At 40.4% G+C, this 22319-nt stretch overlaps 1 protein-coding gene and 1 long non-coding RNA gene across 7 annotated transcripts in view; both read right to left on the bottom strand.

The window, feature by feature from the left end:
* The window catches only part of SAMD14 (sterile alpha motif domain containing 14), a 33423-nt gene extending 19732 nt beyond the window's left edge, over nucleotides 1-13691 (bottom strand). The window contains exons 1-3 of one of the 6 annotated variants that reach the window (XM_087893964.1): nucleotides 10759-10947; nucleotides 8772-8842; nucleotides 8504-8555 (exon numbers count right to left, since the gene is read on the bottom strand). In XM_087893964.1, coding sequence (XP_087750090.1) covers nucleotides 8504-8543 — 40 coding nt within the window. In that variant the 5' untranslated portion in view covers nucleotides 8544-8555; nucleotides 8772-8842; nucleotides 10759-10947. Of the gene's footprint in view, nucleotides 1-8503; nucleotides 8556-8771; nucleotides 8843-10758; nucleotides 10966-13181 lie in introns of those variants that run through there. The other 5 variants (XR_015734206.1, XM_034415454.3, XM_034415452.3 and 2 more) reach the window with 5 other exon arrangements.
* On the bottom strand, nucleotides 4243-8244 carry LOC148114072 (uncharacterized). Its single transcript, XR_015734207.1, has 2 exons — nucleotides 8155-8244; nucleotides 4243-4362 (listed from the first exon to the last, which is right to left on the bottom strand). It is a non-coding gene; the product is annotated as an uncharacterized LOC148114072 (long non-coding RNA).
* Nucleotides 13692-22319: the final 8628 nt, after the last annotated feature.

Raw genomic sequence — 22319 nt, 5'->3', positions numbered from 1 at the left:
GAATGTTTTGTTGAGGAAATAAGCATCTTCCTCCTGCTGCTCTGTTATCAGTCGCTGCTTCCTCCCAAATAACAAATAAGCCTTTATAACAAATAAGAGTGACAGATAAGTTACACTGTGCATATATTTGAGGGTAGCTCCTATTCATGGACCTAGTCCAATTTATAGATTAATAATATGATTATACATCTCTCTCTCCCACTCTCTTTTATACACACACACAGTTCTTAAATATTCAGATTCTCTCCCACCTGCAGAGATACAATTGCACATTTACTGTATATTCTCACCATTTCAAGAACATTTTCCTTAGATACTATTTGGTTCCATGCACTGAATGAATCAAGTAAACTGGTTATTTTCAGATAAATATGTGTGATCTTTCTCTCTCTGTATGTGTATAGTCCTATGTACACCTGGGTATCTTTTGAATATTGAGTTAGTTATATTTAATTTATCACACAGAATAAAAAATAGTGAAAAACCTTAATATTAGAGGGCACGAAATATCAAACAGCAGCAAGCAGGACAGATAAATACAACCTGCTGAGTTTTGGAAAATGAACATTTAGACTTTATGGATGTTCTTGGCCAAAGAACTCTTGCTCCATCAGTTTTAGGTATGGGAAAATTAAATCTCTATGGAGAATTCCATGTAAACTGGAAAATTTTGAAATATTGCTATCCTATAGAATGGTGTTTTTGAATAATCTTAATGTAGGCATTGCTTTAGCAGAGAATGGAAAATCTCTTTGTATCCCTATCTCATTCACCCAGAACCAAGGAATAGATTTTTCCATTTCCTGTCAAGTAACATAAGTCAATGCTTTGTCCTACTTCTCTCTTAATGTAACTGGATTTACTGAATCTATCATCATGAAAAAAATACCTAGCCCATCAATATAGCAAAGGTAGTGAGACCCAACATCTAAACTTGTAGATATAATTAATTTGCCATAACTGAGATTTAGTCTAAGAGGGCAAAAAAAACAGTAGCAATCTTCATTTGGTTTGTGTGATTTATACTGAGTGAAATTGGGGTATTCTTGTCTGAGTATGAATACATTACATGGACTCAGAAAGAGTAAATCTGACTTGTTTACTATGCTAAATAAAACTCAGCTTTATTTATGAATTCTTAGTGCCATTAATTAAATGATTATATTAACATTCACCATTTTTCAATGCAGCTTTAAGGTATGTAAGAAATAGAAATGAAAATATAAATGCAATTTAAAAAGAAACATCCAGCTAATAACGAAGGTGTTAGCTTTGGTGTTGTGAAGGATCTTGTGTCCATTTCCCCAAAGACAGAGCAGTGACAGTAGAAGCACACCGCCAAAACCAGAAGTATTCTCATGAAGATTATCTCTCTGATTTTGATTAGTCTATGGATAAAATAAAATTGAAGGGACACGGTGGCTCAGTGGCTAAGATGCTGAGCTTGTCAATCGAAAGGTCAGCAGTTCAGCGGTTCGAATCCCTAGTCCTACATAATGGAGTGAGCTTCTGTTACTTGTCCCAGCTTCTGCCAACCTAGCAGTTCGAAAGCACATAAAAAATGCAAGTAGAAAAATAGGGACCACCTTTGGTGGGAAGATAACAGCCTTCCATGCGCCTTTGGTGTTTAGTCATGCCAACCACATGACCACGGAGACATCTTTGGACAGCGCTGGCTCTTTGGCTTTGAAACGGAGATGAGCACCAGCCCCTAGACTTGGGAACCACTAGCACCGTGATGGAGAACCTATGGCACGCGTGCCACAGGTGGCACGTGGAGCCATATTAGTGGGCACGCCAGCTCAGCTCTGGGGCGCATGTGCGCGCTGGCCAGCTGATTTTCGGGCTTTCTGGGCCCACCAGAAGTAGGGAAACAGGCTGTTTCCTGCCTCTGGAGGGCCTGGGGGGGTGGGGAAGGCCCGTTTTTTTTTTTACCTGGCTCCAGATCCTCTCTGTGTATCTGGGAACGGCGAAAACAGCCTTTCCCACTTCCTTGGAGGCCCTATGGAGGCTCAAAGGGCCCATTTCCCCACTCCCGGTGGGACAGGAAGTGACTTTTTTCCTAGAGACTCCTAGAGAGGTTCTGGAGGCTGAGGACAGCAAAAAATGTCACTTCCTGTCCCACCGGGAGTTGGGAAATAGGCTTTTTCAGCCTCCGTAGGGCCTCCAAGGGAGTGGGAAAGGCTGTTTTTGCCGTTCCCAGATACACAGAGAGGATCTGGAATCAGGTAAGAAAGAAAAACGGGCCTACCAGGCCATCATGTGCCAGGAGCGGGGAGGAGGGGGTTGCGCACACATGTGCGTGGGCACGTGCGCGCATGACCCTTCCCTGCCCCCCCTCCTGGCACGCGATGGCAAAAAGGTTAGCGATCACTGCACTAGCACATATCTGCAAGGGGAACCTTTACCTTTACCTTATGGATAAAATAATTTGTAAATCTCAAAGGACACAAAGATGGAAAATAAACAAAATGGCATATTTTTCTGGAGTTAAACCAGTGGTGGGTTGCCTCCGATTCGGACCGGTTCTTTATCTTTATCTTTTATTAGATTTATATACCACCCTACTCTCGAAGGACTCAGGGCGGTGAACAGCCATAAATAAAACAAATATAATATAAAATTTAAAAACAGTTAGAAAACATATTAAATAGATTCGGCCCACTAATTAAAACACCCCTATTTTTAAGAACAGATTCGAATTAAAATTAAACAATTAAAAAGGGTTAGGCCAACCCCGCTTGCTGGAATAAAAAGGTCTTGAGGGCATGGCGGAAAGTGCGCAAATCCGGGATCCTCCATATCTCTGGGGGGAGCTCGTTCCAAAGGGCAGGTGCCCCCACAGAGAAGGCTCTCCCCCTGGGGAGTGTTTGGCCAACGGCACCCTGAGAAGCCCCTCTCTGTGGGAGTGTACTGGCCGGTGAGAGGCTACCGGTGGCAGAAGGCGGTCTCATAAATAACCAGGTCCTGAGCCATGGAGCGCTCTAAAGGTGGTAACCAATACCTTGAAGCGCACCCGGAAGACCACCGGGAGCCAGTGCAGATTGCACAGGAGAGGTGTTACGTGGGAGCGCCACATACTACTGGTTCTATAGAACCGGTAGTAAAACTGGCAGGAGGCTCCGCCCACTAACCCTGACATCATCAGTAGTGATCTGTGCATGCAGCGAAGCACATGCGAGCGAAGCGAGCGCACATGTGTGATCCTGTTGTGAACCGGTAGTAAAGGTAGGTAGAACCTACCCCTGAATTAAACGTAATCTTGGTTAAAGATGGTGTAACATCAAATTCAGACTTCAGATTCATTTGATAAGCCCCAAGTTTCAACATTTATGTGAAGTTGCCAGACTAGACATCCACAAGGACTGGAATATCATCAGTACACTGATGGCACTCAGTTATATACAGTGTTTCCTCCCTGAGCTGAACATACAGGACATACAGAGAAAGTTCTTTGGAGATTCTCAGCAATCCAGGTCATGGTTGTTCCTTTTTTCAAGAGGCAGCTGGACTTTCTGGTTTTTCAAAAGCTTGGATGAGAAGCAAAACATCTTCAAAGAAAAACCAGAAAGTCCAGTTGCCTCTTGAAAAAGCATCTTTGGGACAGAGGAAGTCTGGTTAGTAGGATCTGAATGGAAAAAAAACAAGCTCATGTTAATCTCTGCAGACAGAGTTGCAACTGATTCTAAAGCCAGCTGACTCCCACGTAGGTCCAGCTTTGATTCTGAATGGAGTTGTACTTCCCATGGCAGAGCAAACGTGCAATTTAGATGTGCTGTTAGACTTATGATTCATGTGAAAGAACAGGGGGCAGCCATGGCTCACCTAGCTTCAGTTGGTGCATTAATTGCAGCCTTTCCAGAAGCAGGAAGTATTAGCAAAGGTCTCCATTCTTTTGTCATCTCATGGTTGGATTTCAGTAACTTACTTTCTATTGAGCTTGATGATCATTTGGAAGTATTAACTTGTGGAATGTATTATAGTATACTTCTGTTTTAGGAGCTAAATTGGTTGCTGTCATGGATTTGGGGAAAAAAACCCCACCAATAACTAGATTGACCAGACTCACAGCATTGAAAACCTTGCACTTGGTTGAGTTTTATAGCTTCTTAAAACTAAAGAGGGGGGGGAGAGATGTATTTTACAAAAGAAAAGCTTAGAAATAAAAGGAAAAGAATTTGTAAATTATAAATGCCTACAGTTAATGTAGAAATTAATAATAACACTTCTTTACTTTAACTATTTTCTATAAACTCTTTTTTATTTTCTGCTTTCCATTTCTGTTCTGTCAAAGTCTTTTTCTTTTTCTTTGTTCCTGGTTGGTTTTCTTGATTCTTCTCTTCTTCTGAATCTTTGCTCCATCTGAGGGAAACAGATTGAGAAACTTTTATTTCAGACAAGTCTGAACGAAATAAATATTTCTCTCTCCAGATTTTTCAGCAGCTGCATTCTTTCTTGTTGCTTTTCCTCTATGGGACATTTTCCTTCTTTATTTAACTCTTTTGCTTTGGCTCTTTTTGTTTACTTCTTCTGTTGTGATCTGTAATGGCAGTTCTTTGGGGCAGCCATCTTGTCTCCCCTCCTTCTTATCTCCTGCCAAATACTGTGATTTGATTGACAGTTGTGGTTTGATTGGCAGCTGGGTCAACCTGACGAAGTGGGAGGGCCAAGAAGGGAGAAGAAAGGAAGGAGCACAGGTGCTTTTAATCTACTCAGGCAGTCTGTCCTTCCACGCCTGTCAGTTTGCATCTATGTGCAATTCAAGTGCTGTTATCATCCATCCAGCCCTAAATGGCTTGAAACTTGATTATATGCAGGATCAGGTAGAATCTGTTTGACAAGGACCTGCTAGCAGAGATGGCATGCTAAGAATTCTCACTTATTTAGAAATATGACACAAGATGGACAGAAAAGTGAACACTAAAATATTTGAAAACCTTGGGTTTTCTGTAGATTTTTCAGAGATTGCAGGGGTTAATTATGATATTATTTTCTAAATAATAAGGGTAGGTGCTCTATTTGAATATTTCTCAATTCGTTGACTATATTGTACTTTGGTGTGTGGGGTTTTTTTTTGTTTGTTTCTTCTGTTAATTTAGAATTATATAATTGGACTGAATAAGCTGCTCAGAGCTATGAGACTGAAGCAGTGTGCAAGCCTCAGGAAAAAAAAAAAGTCTACCAGAAGGATATTCTAAGGGCCCGCCGATTTAATTTAAATTCATTTTCAAAGGCATGTAGCCTATTGTAACTGGCAGTGATTAGGGAAAACAGTGGCAGTCCTAATAACATAAACCAGACAACCATAGGATGCACACAAACATTAGCAGCCTATTTGTAGTCCTACCATCATACCATCCAAGATCAGTGGTCAAAGGTGGTAATTTGGCAAGTTGGATGCCCGTCCAAGCCTTAATAAATGTAGGCTCAACACAACCCCTGTAACTCTGAAAACTATGAATACGCATATAAATGGAGGCGGAGGAACTTTTTGAAGAAATAAAACACCGTGTGTACCATTTTATGCTTAATTATACATGTCTAATACAGAGATCTAAACAGAATAAATTATGTTTTAGATTCTTAAAATCATTCCTGTACCAGAAATTCACAGGGTGAGTCTTAATGAACCATTCTCCGAAGAGAAAACAGATTAAATAATTGAAGAGTTGAAATTAAATAAGGCCCTTGGAGTTGACTTGATGCTATTATTGCAGCTGATTATTTTTTAAAAATGGAAATGATTGTCTTCTGTTCTCTGTTTAATCCAATATTGCAATCACATCTCTGATTCTTGGCATTAAGTCTTTCAGTCATGATGCCAAAGCCTCACAGAGATGACTACTAATTGAATAATAGTGACCAAATGCAATTTTGAATCAAGATCACAATGTTTTACAGCTTGTTAAATTCAACACAAATTATATTAATTTTGATCAATATGCATTTACAAAATAGCAGTTCCAAGTTAGAGGACCTTTAAACCAATGATCAGAAATTCACCAAAAACCTATTAGTTATTTTAATTACAGATATTTTGTAACTGCTTCTACCAACCCCAATAGTTATATCTATTTAAATTGAATCCTCCCCTTTTGTCCTCCAAAATGTTTACATTGGTTTGTGAGTTTCCCAAAAAATCATTTAAATATATTTTATGAAATGTTAATTAAAATACCTGTTTGGAAATATGCAAATTCCCTTCCCTGCAATTCAGGAGAGAATACTGTATGTATTTATTTAAACTATTTGTATAGCTGCCCATCTTAAGCCCAATTCTGAATGGCTTATATATCTATGTTTTTAGATGCTATAATTCCGGGCAAGGTCACAGACTAAAATGTGCCCTCCAAAATCCAATACAATCTCTCTGCCTCTGCCCTCAAACTCCAGCCTGCTGAATTAAAAAGGGAAATGGAAAATGGAAAATGCCTAGCAGGCAGTACAGAAGGTCAATATCAAAATGTCCTGGTTGGTTTCTTTTGTTTCCAGTTATGTCCTAAATTGGGTATGGGGATAATTGGCTACATTATGAGAGCTGTATAGCTCTAGAATGTTTAATGAATGTTTATGCACAGTTTTGAGTGTGCACATTTGTTCAATAATTCTGTGAGGAGTTAAAGCACATGAATTCTGGAACAGAGGTGCTTCATGAAAATACTGACCCAAAGGTTATTGGGAGAATGCATGGGCCAGGAAGCATTTGTGCTCTGGAACAAGGAAATGATATTAGAGTGATCCAATCTCAGTAGTAGAAATACATAATTATTTTGAAACTCTGGTCTCCTGCTTATTAATTGGAGGAGGACTGTAATGGAAGAGCCAGTTCCAGATCTGAGAAGTATCTTGTTAAGCTTCCATCTTGCATATTTCCTCCACCCTTGATGGCCGCTGCCAATATTAGTTAATAGAGTAACCAATTCTGGATGAATACTGGGTTAGCAGGAGCAGATTTCCCACACTTTTGGTACAAATCATTGTACAGCTGCTTTCACCATGTTGCCTCTAGATGTGTTTACAATTCCTAGAACTCCTAACCAAGTAGCTAAGGAACTCATATTTAGGAAGAAATGGAAAATTAAAATATTGTTTCTAAGCCACAGTATTTGATCTTATGGATGGTATTAGTCACCTGAATTCATGCAGAGAAACCCCTTATATTTATAGCTACATTATAGATACCACTCTAGCCCGCAAAAAATTAGAGCCATTTTGTTGTACTGATTAAGATAATAAACAAGGAACTGGGAGTCTATAATTTCTAATCTTCCATAGGCATGGAAGCTAGCTGGCTGGAGCCAGTCAATTTCTCTCAATCCAAGCCATCTCATACTGTTGTGAGAAAAATAGGAAGAAGGACCACTATGCATGCCAAATATTATAGCTAAGCCATATCAAACAACATGCCCTGGGATAAAAAACAAGGACATGGAATTCTAATAAAAATTCAGCCCCATGATTTTTTCCCATCTTGCCCAAATTCAGTCTTCAGAAACTCTTGTGGCAAGGTTCCCACAAAGCCGAACCTCTGCCAATCAAAATGGACAACATTGGACTAGGTATAATACTATTAGGCAATACGTGAGGAAAGTATAATAGCTATTTCACCTCAATGAAAATGTGATGTTTTGCCTTAAGGATGCAATTCATCTCAAACCTCCTCAAAATTCAGGAAATCCTTGTTTAGCAACTGCCTTGTTTTACAATGATGATGAAGAAGTAGCTTTATGACCAATTTTTGCATTTACGACCTTCGCAGGTCTATACAGCAAAATTAAGTTTGTAAGCACAATCAAAGTTTCACTTGTGATCGCTTCACTTAATTATCACTTGCTGGTCCCAGTTGTGGTCAATAAATGGGATTACCTAGACCTGTTTGTATTTCTTCATAAACCTCTGTTGCAAGAAAAAGCATTTGCCAGTCTGAATTTGGAATACACTTTATATGACTGTATGAAGTGGCTATATGGTGAAAATGTCTCTGAGCATATGCAAAACATATGCTATGAGTTTCCCCACCGCACTAATTCACAATCAATGCCATCTTCAGCAAACTGCAATTGTGCCAAAAGGACAGCACACATTGTCTGATATCATTGTACAAATTATACCATGGCATGCTTACACCCTGATAGCTGAAACAATTATGCAAACCTCTGCATTTGTATGAAGATATCGTTGGTCCATCTTGTTCCCCCTGGCCCAAAACCTATGTTCCTGCCCATCTGGATGTGGAAGTCAGGAATGGACTCCATATGAAATTATGTATAACTTCATGCATCTCCTTTGCCCTTCTGGCCTTGATATCCAAATATTATCTGCAACGAGGATTTATTTATTTATTATTTATTTATTTTGTCACATTTCTATGCTGCCCAACTCCCAAGGGACTCTGGACAGCTTACAACAAAGGATCTCAGTAGGGTTCATGTATTTCTGCTAAGGAAGCAGTCACTGGATGGACGACAGATGGGATGAAGATGGGAAGGCTTACAGAACTTACCAAATATTTCATCTGCATCTTGGAGCTTGGAGGAAGACATGATGAAGTCAATCTGTAAAGAGATCACAACATACACAGAAAGAAAGAAAGAGAGAGTAAATAAAAACCATAACTGAGTCTTTCTCAGAATATGGAGAAAGAGAGTGAAAAGTTGGCAGCTCTGCCCCAATTCAGGAAACTAAATTAAACTCTGTTTTGTTTAAAGATACATCTCTAATAACACATTCTTGAGCATGAATATTGACGGAATGAGCAAATGGAGACTTACCAACAATTCTGCTTATCTGTCATAATTGACCAATGCATGTAATGCCATACTAATGATGACTTCTCTTACATCTGTGAATGAAATGTGTTTCTTAACAATGAAAAAGAAATAAAATAGAATTATAAAACAATTTATTGTCAAAATGTTATAGGTTTTTTTTTTTAAAAAAAAAGTTTGCTAAGCAGCTCTGGTTGATGCTTTATATTGGGAGAGGGCCTCAGCATAAAGGTTGTATTAGATGCATTTCACTTGTTTGTGGTTCCAATGGACAGACTGACAATAGAGTTGTCAAAGTCTGGAATGCCCTACCTGATTCAGTTGTCTGGGCTACAAATTTTCACAATTTCAGTCCCAAATTGACTTCCGTGGACCTTACTTCATACTTAAGTGGTCAGTAGAAGGGGCGTGCATAAGTGCAGTAATGGTGCCTATCATCCCTGTCATTGTATTTTTATTCTCTTGTTCTTGTTCTTATTCTTGTTTGACAAATTCCAATAAATAAATAAATAAAATAAATACTACAAAGGGGTTTATGTGTGAGGTTAAAGGCACCATTTCTAATCAGAAATTATAAAACAAAATATAAGGCTGCATTTGACATTGAGGCTCTAAACACTCCATCTCTGGGATAAACGGTGGCCTCACAGGTCCCCAAAAAGAGGATACAGAAGGACATAAATGCAACAGATAATCAATAGTTTGCCCATTAGGAAGCTTCAGCCTAGAGGCTGATCATTGATAGGCACTTGCAACAGGCTGTTCTCTATTTTTAGGGTATTTTTTTCTTTAAACTATTGTTTAAACAAAAGAAAGCTTCAAATACAGCAAGAGTGGGTAGTCTATAGTTTAAATGATGTGTGTGACCTTAAATACACTTTTTTTAATGCATATCTGCTGAAGTTTACCATCAATTTACCATCAAGCTATTCTCCAGAGCACCTGAGGGTAGGACAAGAAGCAATGGGTGGAAATTAATCAAGCAGAGAAGCAACTTAGAACTAAGGAGAAATTTCCTGACAGTGAGAACAATTAATCAGTGGAACAACTTGCCTCCAGAAGTTGTGAATGCTTCGACACTGGAAGCTTTTAAGAAGATGTTGGATAACCATTTATCTGAAATGGTGTTGGGTGTCCTGCCTAGGCAGGGGGTTGGACTAGAAGACCTCCAAGGTCCCTTCCAACTCTGTTATTCTATTTCTAATTTCCACCTGCCCAAGTGGTGCCTGTCTAGTAGTGTGATTTTCCACTGAATTTTCTTGTATTTAAGTACTTAAGAATTTTTTATGATCAGTTTTAAAGGTTTAATAAGTATGTACAGTGTGTGTGTGTTTGTGTGTAAAGAGAGAGGGGAGGGGAGAGAGAGAAACTCTATTATATGCTTTATTTATTAAAGTTTGGACAGGCTAGAGTTACTTATTTTACAATATTTCTAGTCTACATTTCCATTGTAAAGAAATTCCTTATTTATAATGAAGGACAATATTAAAAAACCCTTAGTGACTGGGAAAAGATTAACATTAAAAGTTTTTTTTTAGTTTCCTGAAAACTCTAGCACTGAACCAAAACTTAGAAACCAATAGGAAATAATTGCCGAGTACAGGTTTCACTGAAATCTTTGTGCGGTACTGCCATACTGAAAACATAAAATGTAAATAACAATGAGGAACTCTTACTAAATCAGCTTAGTGACTTGAATAGGTCACTATTCAAGTGACAACAGTGTGACATAAAAGTCAAAGGGAAACCAGCCAAGTGTTTGTATGGTTAGAATTAAACCGTACAAAAATCAAAAAGCTCTCCAGCCATTCTGAAAATGCCTTGATTTAGGCATCTAAATAAGTCAGCCTTCATTTCTCACCCATCTGCCCCTCCCCCCGCCCTTCCTACCAACTCCCCACCCCCACCCCATATGCTGCTTCTGTGTGGATTGGAGGGCAAAGGAAGGCAGAGAGGACCGGAATGTATTAATAAAGAAGACAGAACATACCAATCTTAAAGCTGTGAAATTTTCATTGATTCCTTTCTTGTATGTGGGTGGTGGAAATTCATTCTGTACTGTACGTGCATTTAGTCCTTGCATGATACTGTGGCTTGATAGGTCTCTCCACTCCATCAAAGAACAGTTAACATCAGCCAAGCTACCCTGCTGGCCAATTTTCCATATCTAACCCCACCCCTCTCTCTGACACAAAAGCTTTGTGCATTTCCTTAGCCTGATGGGAAAGCTGGAGATCAAATGAATATAGAGGAGGGGGGAATCCCACATGTCTGAGCTGCATGTCAGCCACTGCTTAGGCCTGCCTGTTGGAGAAACAGGATGAAATCTCGTGGGCAGGAAAGAATGGACAGGAGGTGGGAAGAAGATGGAAAGCAGACAAGCAGAGGAAATGGGGATATCGTCATAAGGCATCCAAAAAGACTTACTAGCTTTGTCAGAGCCAGGAAAGAAAAAGACTGAAATCTACCTGGCATTCCCAAGTGCATCCTTTCAAAGAGGAATCACTTTTGTATCTCAGTGATTATCTCAAAATGGAGTAAGAGATGCTCTCTTATAAGTACTTGCTACGTTTTATACTCATATTTATGTTTACTGCAGTTGATACTTTGTGTGTGTGTCAGAGAGAGAGAGAGAGAGAGAGAGAGAGAGAGAGAGAGAGAGAGAGAGAGAGAGAGAGAGAGAGAGAGAGAGAGAAATGGTGTAGAACAGCTTTCTCTACAGAGAACTTAACATTGTTAAGTTGTAATTTGGACAAGTGGAGATCCCTATAGAGAACTGTATATGTGCATGGAATATTGCCCTATTTCTGGAAATGGTCTGTTGTTATCTCCTACACAACTGGGGCTTTGTCCAGACACTCTTTGCTACCAAATGTATCCACCACCAAGTCCATTTCAGCATGAGTTGGAAACAGGATGGCCTGGTGGTGGCTCCCCCACCCCTTTTCTGATAATCTCCTGACTTTCAAAACTCCCAGGTATCTGGCATCACTAGAGAGGGAGAGAAGCAAGAAGAAAAGACAAACAGGGAAGGGAATGCTTTAGGAACATTTGTAGCAAAATAAAGAGAGGAAGTTCAGAAAAAGGAAGAAAATTTGGTAAAAGAAAATGTAGGACGAACCCCTCCTTTAGAAAGCTTGCCAGAAAAGACATAAATAGGCCAGCAGCTTTACACTCCCTCTTCCCTACCTCATGCATAGCAGCATCAAACCCATCAGCTTAGTCCCTGTCTTCTTTGCAAAAGAGTCCAAGAAACTGTCCAAGAAACAGCTCAGCTTCTGTGGAGTCTTTCTGCTCCCAAGTTCACAACAGCCTTGCAGAGAAGGTTGAGAGGAAGAAGCAAAGGTCAAAAAGCCACTCTGGACTTCCAAACCAGGTTGTCTCCCCCACCCCAATCCACATGGAGCACTGCAGTCACTGCACCATCTCTTTCCCAATTCATGGTGATGGGGTGTTGGATGGTGTGGGGAGGGGGGAACAGAATTAACTGGATGTTCAAAATCTCTACCTGGATTTGTGAAAGGCAATAGAAAAACAGAGAAGAGATGAAATTCCACCCACTAACCTGTGGTTTGGAAGCACAGCTGGGGATTTCATTTATTAAGCAATGCAAAACTAAACAAGCTTATTAAGGAGTGGGAAAGTACTCTATTGAGCTTTTGGTGGGCTTCCTGCTGGTTAAGCCCCCTATAATACAGTCATCCCTGCAGTTGAAGACAGTCCATTAAAGCTGAACAGAGAAAGAAAACTGAGACTATGTCAAAGAGTAATAAGTTGTTTGTGTTCAAAATATTGTCTGCATTTCAACAGAAGTTTATTTTTCACAAGATAACAAATATAACTGGGTTACTAAAATTGACAAGAGACTTTATCATAAGAATGACTGGTAGAATGCCAAATCATAACACACCAGTCTGCAAAGGGTGGAGACTTTCAAATGTAGCAAAGTACTGGTCTGTCGTCCACCTTGTCTTTACTTCATCATAAGAAGTGAACCCTGATTTTTATCCATTTGTTGATTTGCTCTGAAATCTCCTCCAGTAGATCAGTTTCCTTCTCTTTTACCAACAGAATTCAAGGAATCTCTGTAATTCTCCTTTCCAGGTGGGATCAGAAAGAAACATAGGGTGGGAAGAAACCTTTAACAGAAGACCACAAATAACCACAAGGAAACAGCTCAGCTTCAACACAAGAAAACCCAAACACGAGGATGACTGGAATAGTTGAGTGGAGGAAACATCACCTTTGAAGCTAAAGGCCCAAATGTAATTCATTGGTGATATTGTGCTCCTTCTCCCTTCTTTATCCTCAGGCCTTTTCTCAGCTACAAAAGTGTCTAAAATTTATTGTAGCACTGACACTAACATATAAACACAAGAGGGAAGGGGTGGGAAACACAGAAGTGTAGCTTACCTGAGGCACCAAGACATCTTCAAAAACCTAGAGATCTAAGGATCTCATGACTGCAGTTTCCGAGTCTTTCTCTCTCCTCCCCATCATCTCTCTGAATCCCCCACCAGTTCTACTTGTTACCGTGTTCCTGCAATAACTGCATCCAAAATCAAAACCATCAAGCATAAGAAGAGTAAAGCAAGAGAGGAGAGGAGGGAAGCATCCAGATCCGGGCTGTTTTCCTCTGTGGAGGTGGAGCTTGCAGCTTTGCGGTGCTGATTTAAAAGGGGGGAGGGGGGGAAACAACCCAAACCAAAAAAAGAAAAACAATAAAATAAAATCAATTAACCTCTAAAATAATCAAACTGGGGCTATGGGTGGTCCCAGGGTATTGGAGGCGGAAATTAATTGAAAGCTGGAAGCTGGAGGCTAAAGCAGAAAGAAGACAAGTGCGGTGCTGCTTTTCTGAGATCCTTGAAGCTTTTGGCTGGACAGCCTGCCTGGCTGGCTTCTCGACTTCCCAGGAGGCCTGGGTCTGATTTGATGGTATCAGGCATCCCTCCAGGCGGCCGGAAAGGGTAATGAGCAAACAGATTGGTATGGATGTGGAAGGGGCGGGGAGGAGGAGGTGGGATAAGTGGCAGAAGGACACTACAAAATCTGCAATTCTTAATGGATCCCAGAGGTCCCCTTCTCCTAAGGTAAAGTCTTGACTAAGAGAAACACAAGTGGCATGGAAATTTTTGCCAGCTTTCAAGTTCTGCAGAATTATTTGCCAGGTAATATTTTTGCAGAGAAGCAGGATTTGCTTAACTACTGATATCAGTTTATTTTCTTCTTCACAGAATCTCAGCATCACTGTTTTTATATATCATAAACAGATGAGCTGGAGAGTCAGGCTAGTTTACACCAGGGCTTTTCGTCACCTGATGATTACATCATCATCAGGTGACGACCTTCCCTTGTGAATGGTCTTTAGGTTTTGAATATCACAGAATCTATGCATAAACATATCATTTAGAGCAAGTTCCCATGTTCAGATACTGTTAAATGCCCAGTCGTTGTAGGTAGAGAACAAATGCCCAGTGTATTTGTCTGAAATGGTATGGGTTTCCTGAGCTATGGGGCAGCAGGTTTCCTGATCATCCAACTCTATTATTCTGTTATTCTATATGCATGAATGAAATACTCCCTGGTTTCCAGCCCTGTTGTTCAAATTATAAGGAGAGGTTAAATGTTTGAAATATGCTTTTTCTCCTAATATTCTGCTGAATATTCTTCACCAACTCATATCTAATGAATGACCCAGAGCTGCTATTTAGTGAAATCCTGAGGCTATTATCACTTAGAATTTCCAAAATGTGCACTGGGAGCTCAAGTCTCTCTGTCTGTTGCTAAACTATACCTCCAAAATTCCTCACCTTTTTATGGCCAGTGTTATTGGAAATTAAAGGACATCTGTAGTGTCACAGTTTCTTCTCCCTATTATAGTTGATATCCACTTGATATGTACTAGTTTTGGAAAGTAACCCCATAATAAATCCATGGCCCAATCTCTACAATGGCCTTCTCCAATTTGGTACTTCCAGAATTATGAGAACTATATGCTCCAAAATTCCCAGGCAGCCTATTCATCATGACTATTAGGAATTCTGGAAATTTCAAAATTAGTTCTGGAGGGAACTAAGTTAGGTAATATTACCTTAGCAACTCTAGACCATCACAGCCATTATATACTCTTTGTCAGGTGTGCCTCCGTTCAGAACCCAAGAAAGAAAATCCCCAAATCCATGTTTGTAGACAAGAGGTACTTTTACTGTGTTTGAAATGATAGCAACGAAAGAAAAGCAAAAGGCACGAAAGTTGCATATTGAAAGTTTCCCCAAATCCCTCCCCAGGCTGAATGTCCAATCCCTGTCCCATATGGTATCATGTGGGGCACATCTTCAGGTGTTTTTGTCCATCTGGTATTTCAGAATGGTTGACCTTGACATAGTATAAATAACTCCATTCAGCTGTGCAGTAGATCATGAGAGCATCCCTCCCTTTTTGTTCACACAGGCTGTCTTCACTCCAGCTCACTTCCCCACCCAAATACCAAACTTTCCCCCCTCCCCATTACTATGGCAGTCGATAGCGAGCAAGTGTCAAAGAGGCTGACATTCAGCCCTCCTGCAGCAGAGGCGTTAGCCCTGGAGAAAAACACAACACAAAATAGACAAGATAGAAACAATCGAAATACAGGAGCATTTACATTAATAACATTAAGGCTTGTCAGGGTATTTAGTGTGAAACAGTTGTAAGAGTTTTGGGGCTCTCACATCTCGAGTTTTCACCCATTCAGATTGAGAGGGAGGAAAATGTTTCCAGGCCACCAAATACTGTACTTTTCCCCTATGTTTCCTGGAATCCAGGATCTCTTTGACGTCGAAATGCTGCTCTCCTTTGATGAGGAGGGGAACAGGAGGGGCAGGTTGGTCTGGTTGAAGAGGAGACACATGTTCAGGTTTCAGCAAGCTAACATAAAACACAGGGTGGATCCTTCTAACTGTACTGTTAGCTACCGTTTTTTGGTAGCTCTAACTGTACTGTGACCAGATTTACAATCCTTACAATAGGGAAAGGGCCTATATACTTAGGTCCCAGTTTCTTTGACTTCTGGGTGGTCTGTAAATACTTAGTGGACAAGAAAACCCTATCCCCAACTTGGTAGTCCTTCAGCATAGCTCTTTTCTTGTCAGCCTGTTTCTTATGGGCTTGATGAGCCTCGTCTAACGCCTTACGGGTGATGGGCCAGATAAACTGAAGCTCTTCAATCCATTCCACTAGGGAAGGGGTTTGGGGCTTCTCCTGTGGCAGTTCTGGAGTGGGTACAAAATCCTGACCAGAAGCCACTTTGAATGGGGTGAAGCCAGTGCTACTGTGGATGGAATTATTATAAACAACCTCTGCAAAAGGCAGTAAGTCGGCCCAGTTCTCTTGCTGATAATTTACATAACATCTGAGGTATTGTTCTAGAACCAAGTTAGCGCGCTCTCAAGCCCCATTAGTTTGAGGGTGGTGGGAGGAGCTTAGGCCTTGGGTAAGGTGAACAGATTTTAACATTGGTAAGAGGGACACCATTGTGGGCATGGCTTATTGTGTGGGCGTGGCTTGGAGGCCATGTGACTGGGTGGGTGTGGCTAGCTGGTCATGTGACCGGGTGGCCATGGCTATGTGTATAGGGACTACTCAGAGGGCTGGAAAGTCATTTCTGACAGGTCCTCACACTTTTGACTGGTCCTCACACTTATGACCATCCTCACATTTATGCCCGTGTAGTATTCTTAACAACCATGTCACTCATTTCACAACTGCTTCTCTTCACCATGATGACAAGATAGGGCAAAAATGTAAAATGTGAGGACAGTCGTAAGTTCGAGGACTGGTCAAAAGTGCGAGGACCAGTCAAAAATAACTTTTTCAGCCCTCTGAGTAGTCCATATGCACAAAAGGACTAACCAGAGGGCTGAAAAAAGTCATTTCTGACAGGTCCTCGCACTTTTGACTGGTCCTCACACTTATGACCATCCTCACATTTATGCCCGTGCAGCATTCTTAACAACCATGTCACTCATTTCACAACTGCTTCTCTTCACCATGATGACAAGATAGGGCAAAAATGTAAAATGTGAGGACAGTCGTAAGTTCGAGGACTGGTCAAAAGTGCGAGGACCAGTCAAAAATAACTTTTTCAGCCCTCTGAGTAGTCCATATGCATAAAAGGATACAGTAATAGAGAGGGATGAAGGAAGGGAAGGGAAATTAGAGTAGGAGTGACGGTAAGAGAGGGAAGAAGAGAGGAGGAGAAGGAGAAAGGAAGAAGAAATAGGGAGGAGAAGAAGAGGGTGGGGGGAAGAGAAAGTAAGAAGGAAAGAAAAGAGAGGTGGTAGGTTTGAGGAGAAAGATTGCTGTACAATAAAAAAGATGAAAGGGAAGAAAGCCAACCCCAAACAAATATAAAGATATTAAGATAAAGAGTGAATGGTTAAACTTTAAAGAATAAAAGAGAACAAATATGAATAAATAGCAATAATTAGAAACACACATACAAACATACAATGTATTTTCTTTGAACAGAATATTTGGCTGGTTCACAAATTTAAACAGTGTTTAGTCATTTCAATTAAATTTACAATTTCTATATTTCCTTTTTGCCATATTTATTCCTCATCTATTTTTTTAAAAAAAACAATATTACCCTTCATCCTCATCTCTAATCTTAATCAAATTCAATTTTTCCCTTCTATTCTATATTCCCATTGTCATCTATTTTTATATCCATCCTCACATTGGTTAATTATGTAATTATGTAATACAGTTGTTTAATACAAATTCAACATTTTAATATAAATCAATTAGTTATATAACTATCTTTTTTGTATATTAATCAATATGAACATGAATATTCCAATTATTTCCATGTAATCCAATTTCTTACAAATCAATTAATTATACTTACCAATAATAATAAACCAAATAATTTCCCCCATATATTCCTCCAAACCACAACTTAACCATTTCTGCTTTCAACACAGTATACAATTAATAGTATCTCAATTATTACAATTCCCTAGTTAAAAAGAGCTTTTTTTTCTTTTGTGTTTTAAAATCTTGAACTCTCCTCTTTTGCCCTAAATAATTTCCCATTGTTTGCACCTACCTTTTTTGGTGAGGAAAAGGAAAATAAATCTGCTGCCTAATTTTCCAACGTTGCAAGCAAACAGCAAAGCCAACAGCCTGTTTTACTTTCAGTTTCGTTTGAGCTTGGTTTGCACAAAGAGAAAAAAAAACTGCTAAGCAATTTAGCAAGAGCAGAGCCCTGCGCAAATCAGCTGAGAGGGGGAAGCCGAGCTAATCAACGTAGGGCGGCCCTTTGAAGCCCCGCAGCAAGAGTTTAAACAGGTTTTTTTCCCTCTAGCCATCAGCTGGGACTCAGGAGGCAGCCGGGACTCAGGAGGCAGAATGAAAAATCGGGACTTTTTTAAAACGCCGCGGGACGTGGGACAAATTGCTCAAAAGCGGGACTGTCCTGCCAAAAGTGGGACGTCTGGTCACCTTAGCCTTGGGTGGAACCTAACAACTTCAGGAACTCCCTCCAGAAGTGGGAGGTGAATTGTACCCCACTATCCGAAATGATGTGTTTGGGAGCCCATGTAACCTATACACATGTTGAATAAACAGTTTAGCTAGCGTTTTTGTGGAGGGAATCTTGGAGCAGAGTACAAAATGCACCTGCTTGGAAAACAAGTCTGTGACCACCCAGATGACCACATTTCCCCCACTCTTGGGTATTCAATGATGAAGTCCATGGATATTTCCTTCCATGGAGCCCTAGGGCTAGCAACATTCTGGAGAAGTCCAGCTGGCTTTCCAGGAGGCCTCTTTGCAGATGTACATACAGGACAACTAGCGATGTATGCTTCTATGTCCTTTTTCAAAGAGGGCCACTAGAACTGCCATTTAACTAAGTGTAATATTTTCACAAACCCAAAGTGTCCAGCAGCTTTTAAATTGTGGGCCTTTTGTAATACAATCCCCCTAAGACTGGTGGGGATGTATAACCTAGCCCCCACCCATGCTAGACCATCACAAATGGTGCAATCGTTTGAGTGGGACAAGAACTAGTCATCAATTTTCAGCGCCCCCTTTAACTGCTTGCTTAAATTGGTGGGAAGGTCAAGGTCCACCTTCCCCTGACCACTGGGGCAGCCAGTTGCTTGGAGGGGATAACCGGGCAGATCACTTCTGGCTGAGTGCTATTATACTGGGGTAATCTAGATAAAGCGTCTGCCATAAAGTTCTTTCCCCAGGACGATAGCGCAAGGAGAAATTAAAACGATTAAAGTGTTGCACCCACTGAAAATTTCCAGAGTGTTTTTAAGATCTCTAGGTTTTTATGATCTGTCCACACCTCAAAGGGGTATTTTGCCCCTTTGAGGAAATGCTTCCAAGTTAGCAAGGCCCATCGGACAGCAAATGCTTCCTTCTCCCATATTGCCCATCTCCTTTTGGTTTCAGTTAATTTCTGTGATGTGTAGGCACAGGGTTGTAAAGTTCCAGCAGCGTTGGTTTGTAGTATTACTGTCCCCACAGCCACATCACTGGTGTCGGCCTGGACTATGAAGGGGGCATCCATGTTGGGATGTTTAAGGACAGGTTTGGCTGCAAACAACCATTTCAGCTCTCAAAGGCTGCTTGGCACTCCATGGTCCACTCAAGGGGGTGGCTAGGCCTTGGCTTAGCTTCTCCATTTGTCTTTAGGAGATCAGTAATGGGTAATGCAATTTTAGCAAAGACGGGGATGAGTTTTTATTTTATTTATTTTATTATTCATATTTCTATGCTGCTCACTCTCCGAGGACTCTGGGCGGCTTACACCAAAGACAGTATACTAAATAGCATATTGCCCCCAACAATCTGGATCCTCATTTTACCCACCTCAGAAGGATGGAAGGCTGAGTCAACCTTGAGCCGGTGAGATTTGATCCACTGATCTGCTGGACTAGCAGTCAGCTGAAGTAGCTGCAGTACTGCACCCTAACCACTGTGCCACCTCGGCTCAGTGTTGTTGATAAAAGTTCGCAAAACCTAGAAAGCTTTGCAGCTGCTTTCTGGTGCGTGGGGGTGCCCACTCCATGACCGCCCGAACTTTCTCCGGGTCCATTTCTATCCCCTCATGCGATATGCGGTTACCCAAATAGTCAATTTTAGTCTGGTGAAATTTGTACTTTGACAATTCGGCATACAGTTCAGCAGCCCTCAGTTTTATCAGGACTGATTGCATTAACTTTACATGTTCCTTCATGGTTTCAGTGTAAATAAGAATATCATCTAGGTCAGGGTTCAGCAACCTGCGGTTCTGGAGCTGCATGTGGCTCTTTCATCCCTCTACTTTGGCTCCCTGTCGCCAGTCAGCTCCACAATTGATAGGGCTTTCAGTTAGGATAGGTAAAGGAAAAAGGACACCGTGTTAGGAGACACTATGGTGTGGGGAACCGGACTTCCGTTTGGCTCCACAATTGAATGGGGAGCTTCCTGTTAGGGCCTTTGTGGCTCTTTGAGTATTTAAGATTGCCGACCCCTTATCTAGGTAGACCAGAACCCCCTTGTAAAGGTGTTCATCCGGCACCTCATTTATCAGTTGCATAAACACAGCAAACGGGAGCACCTTAAAAGTGGAAACAATCCAAAGGGCAATTGAATGAGGTTTTCCACTTATCTCCTTCCTTAATTTGGACTCTATAGTAAGCTTCTCTCAAGTCCAGCTTAGTGAAAATCTTTCCTTTGGCTGGATGAGCTAACATGTCCTTCATTAGGGGTAGTGGATAAACAGTGTGTATAAAGGCCAATATCAGCTAAAGAATTAGCTGTGGTTACACATTTTTGTGAATAAAAATAAGAATAGGATTTGGGCACCTAATGTGTGGGATAAATGTGTGGAATAAATAAATATATGCACAAATGTACTTCAGATTCTCAGTAAAGTAACACTGGTTTGACATTAACAAAATTGCTCTTGTTTTGTTTTGCATTTAAATTAGGTTCAACCTCTGTTTGGCATCTCTAAACAACTGGGTATGAATCTAAGCAATTCAGAAATAAAACTGCATATGATAGTCCTTTACATTCAAAATTCTCATAAAATTCCTTCCTCTGTAGGAAAATTACTCCCACAGTTTATCCTCTCCTCGAATCATTTCCTCCCTTTCCCACCTCAATTGAAAGAGATAGTGATGTAAACTTCTCCAGCCAGGTGTTTAACTCATCTTTCCAAACCCATGTTATAAGAATTGGCTCACAGGGATAAAAAAATGGGTTATTTTGAGATGACAGCAGGATTTGTTCAGAAGAGGTAAAGAATTTGGTGCTGAATGGACAGCTCCAGAAATTTTATTCAGCTAACTTGGTAGAATTTATAAAACAGGATTAAAAAGAGAGAAAGCATTCTTAAATGCTAAATCCTATTGAGTGTAAGAATACAGATTAAAGCTTCTCCAAAAGATAGTTGCTCAGCCACTCTGAGTTAATGTATGTAATTTAAAAACAATGCATTTATTTTTGTTTTAACAGAATTCTTTTAACACAGCTGGGCCATAGTTTATGGCATAAACAGTGTAACTGGGTGGTAGAATTGATGGGGGCCCAGAAATTATGTAGCCAAAATCATACCTTTTGTGTCTTCCCCCTAGAATGAATGATTAAAAGCTTGGGCTTTTTTGGTGTACTTTTATGTTTGGGAAGATTAGTTGACCAAAGGTTGCTTTAACATTTACAAATGTTGCCTATTTCAGCCCTTTTGAAGCCTGTTCCCAAAATTAATTGTAGCCCTGACTGCTTTTAAAATAGATGCAGACCTCAGGCCAACGGAAGTTGAACTTCTTAGTAATATATAGTCATTTTATTACATAGTAGAATACAGCTGTTTCATTTTTTTAAAAATTGTATGGTGAGTGCTAACAGTTCAAAAGTAATCATTTTTAAATCATACTGTATATCAGACTTTTATAGTTTTATGAAACTACACATCTTGCAAAGATTTTTAATGACATTGAAATGTAGATATGATTAATATTAAAATGACATTGCACATATTACAGATATGGTCATCAATAGCATTGGAATTGGATATCAATAACAGGGTCTTTCCTATGTATATTCAAATCTGTATCCACTCCATTATAACTGGATATCCAAATAGATAAGATCATTTGATAATGCAATAAGCCTATATCTTCTAGGATAGCTAATCATAGCATACAAAGAAGCACTGTTGCTCACAGATAAATAGCTCTAGATAAACAAACAGTTTCACTGAAGCAATAAAATCCAACTCCCTGCTCATTTAGAAAGTAATTTTAAAAAATTGCTGATAAATGTCTAGCCAGTGATGGCTAACCTTTTCGGTAGCAAGTGTCGAAAGCGTGTACGCATGCGCATGAAAGCATGCACATGCGTGCACACACCCATAATACAATGTGTGCGTGCCCCCACCCCCTGGTGCATGCTCGCGTGACCCCCTGCATGCGCCCCACCCCCATGCATGTGCAGCAGAGACCTGAAAACCAGCTGGCCAGCGGGAGGCACACGCACATGCATGGCAGAGTTGAGCTGGGGCAA

The sequence above is a fragment of the Pantherophis guttatus genome, chromosome 4 (genome assembly GCF_059756535.1).
Source record: "Pantherophis guttatus breed Tessera chromosome 4, ASM5975653v1, whole genome shotgun sequence".
NCBI classification, from domain to species: domain Eukaryota; kingdom Metazoa; phylum Chordata; class Lepidosauria; order Squamata; family Colubridae; genus Pantherophis; species Pantherophis guttatus.
The sequence above is the reverse complement of the archived record's forward strand: the minus strand, read 5'-3'. Positions and strand labels throughout refer to the sequence as shown.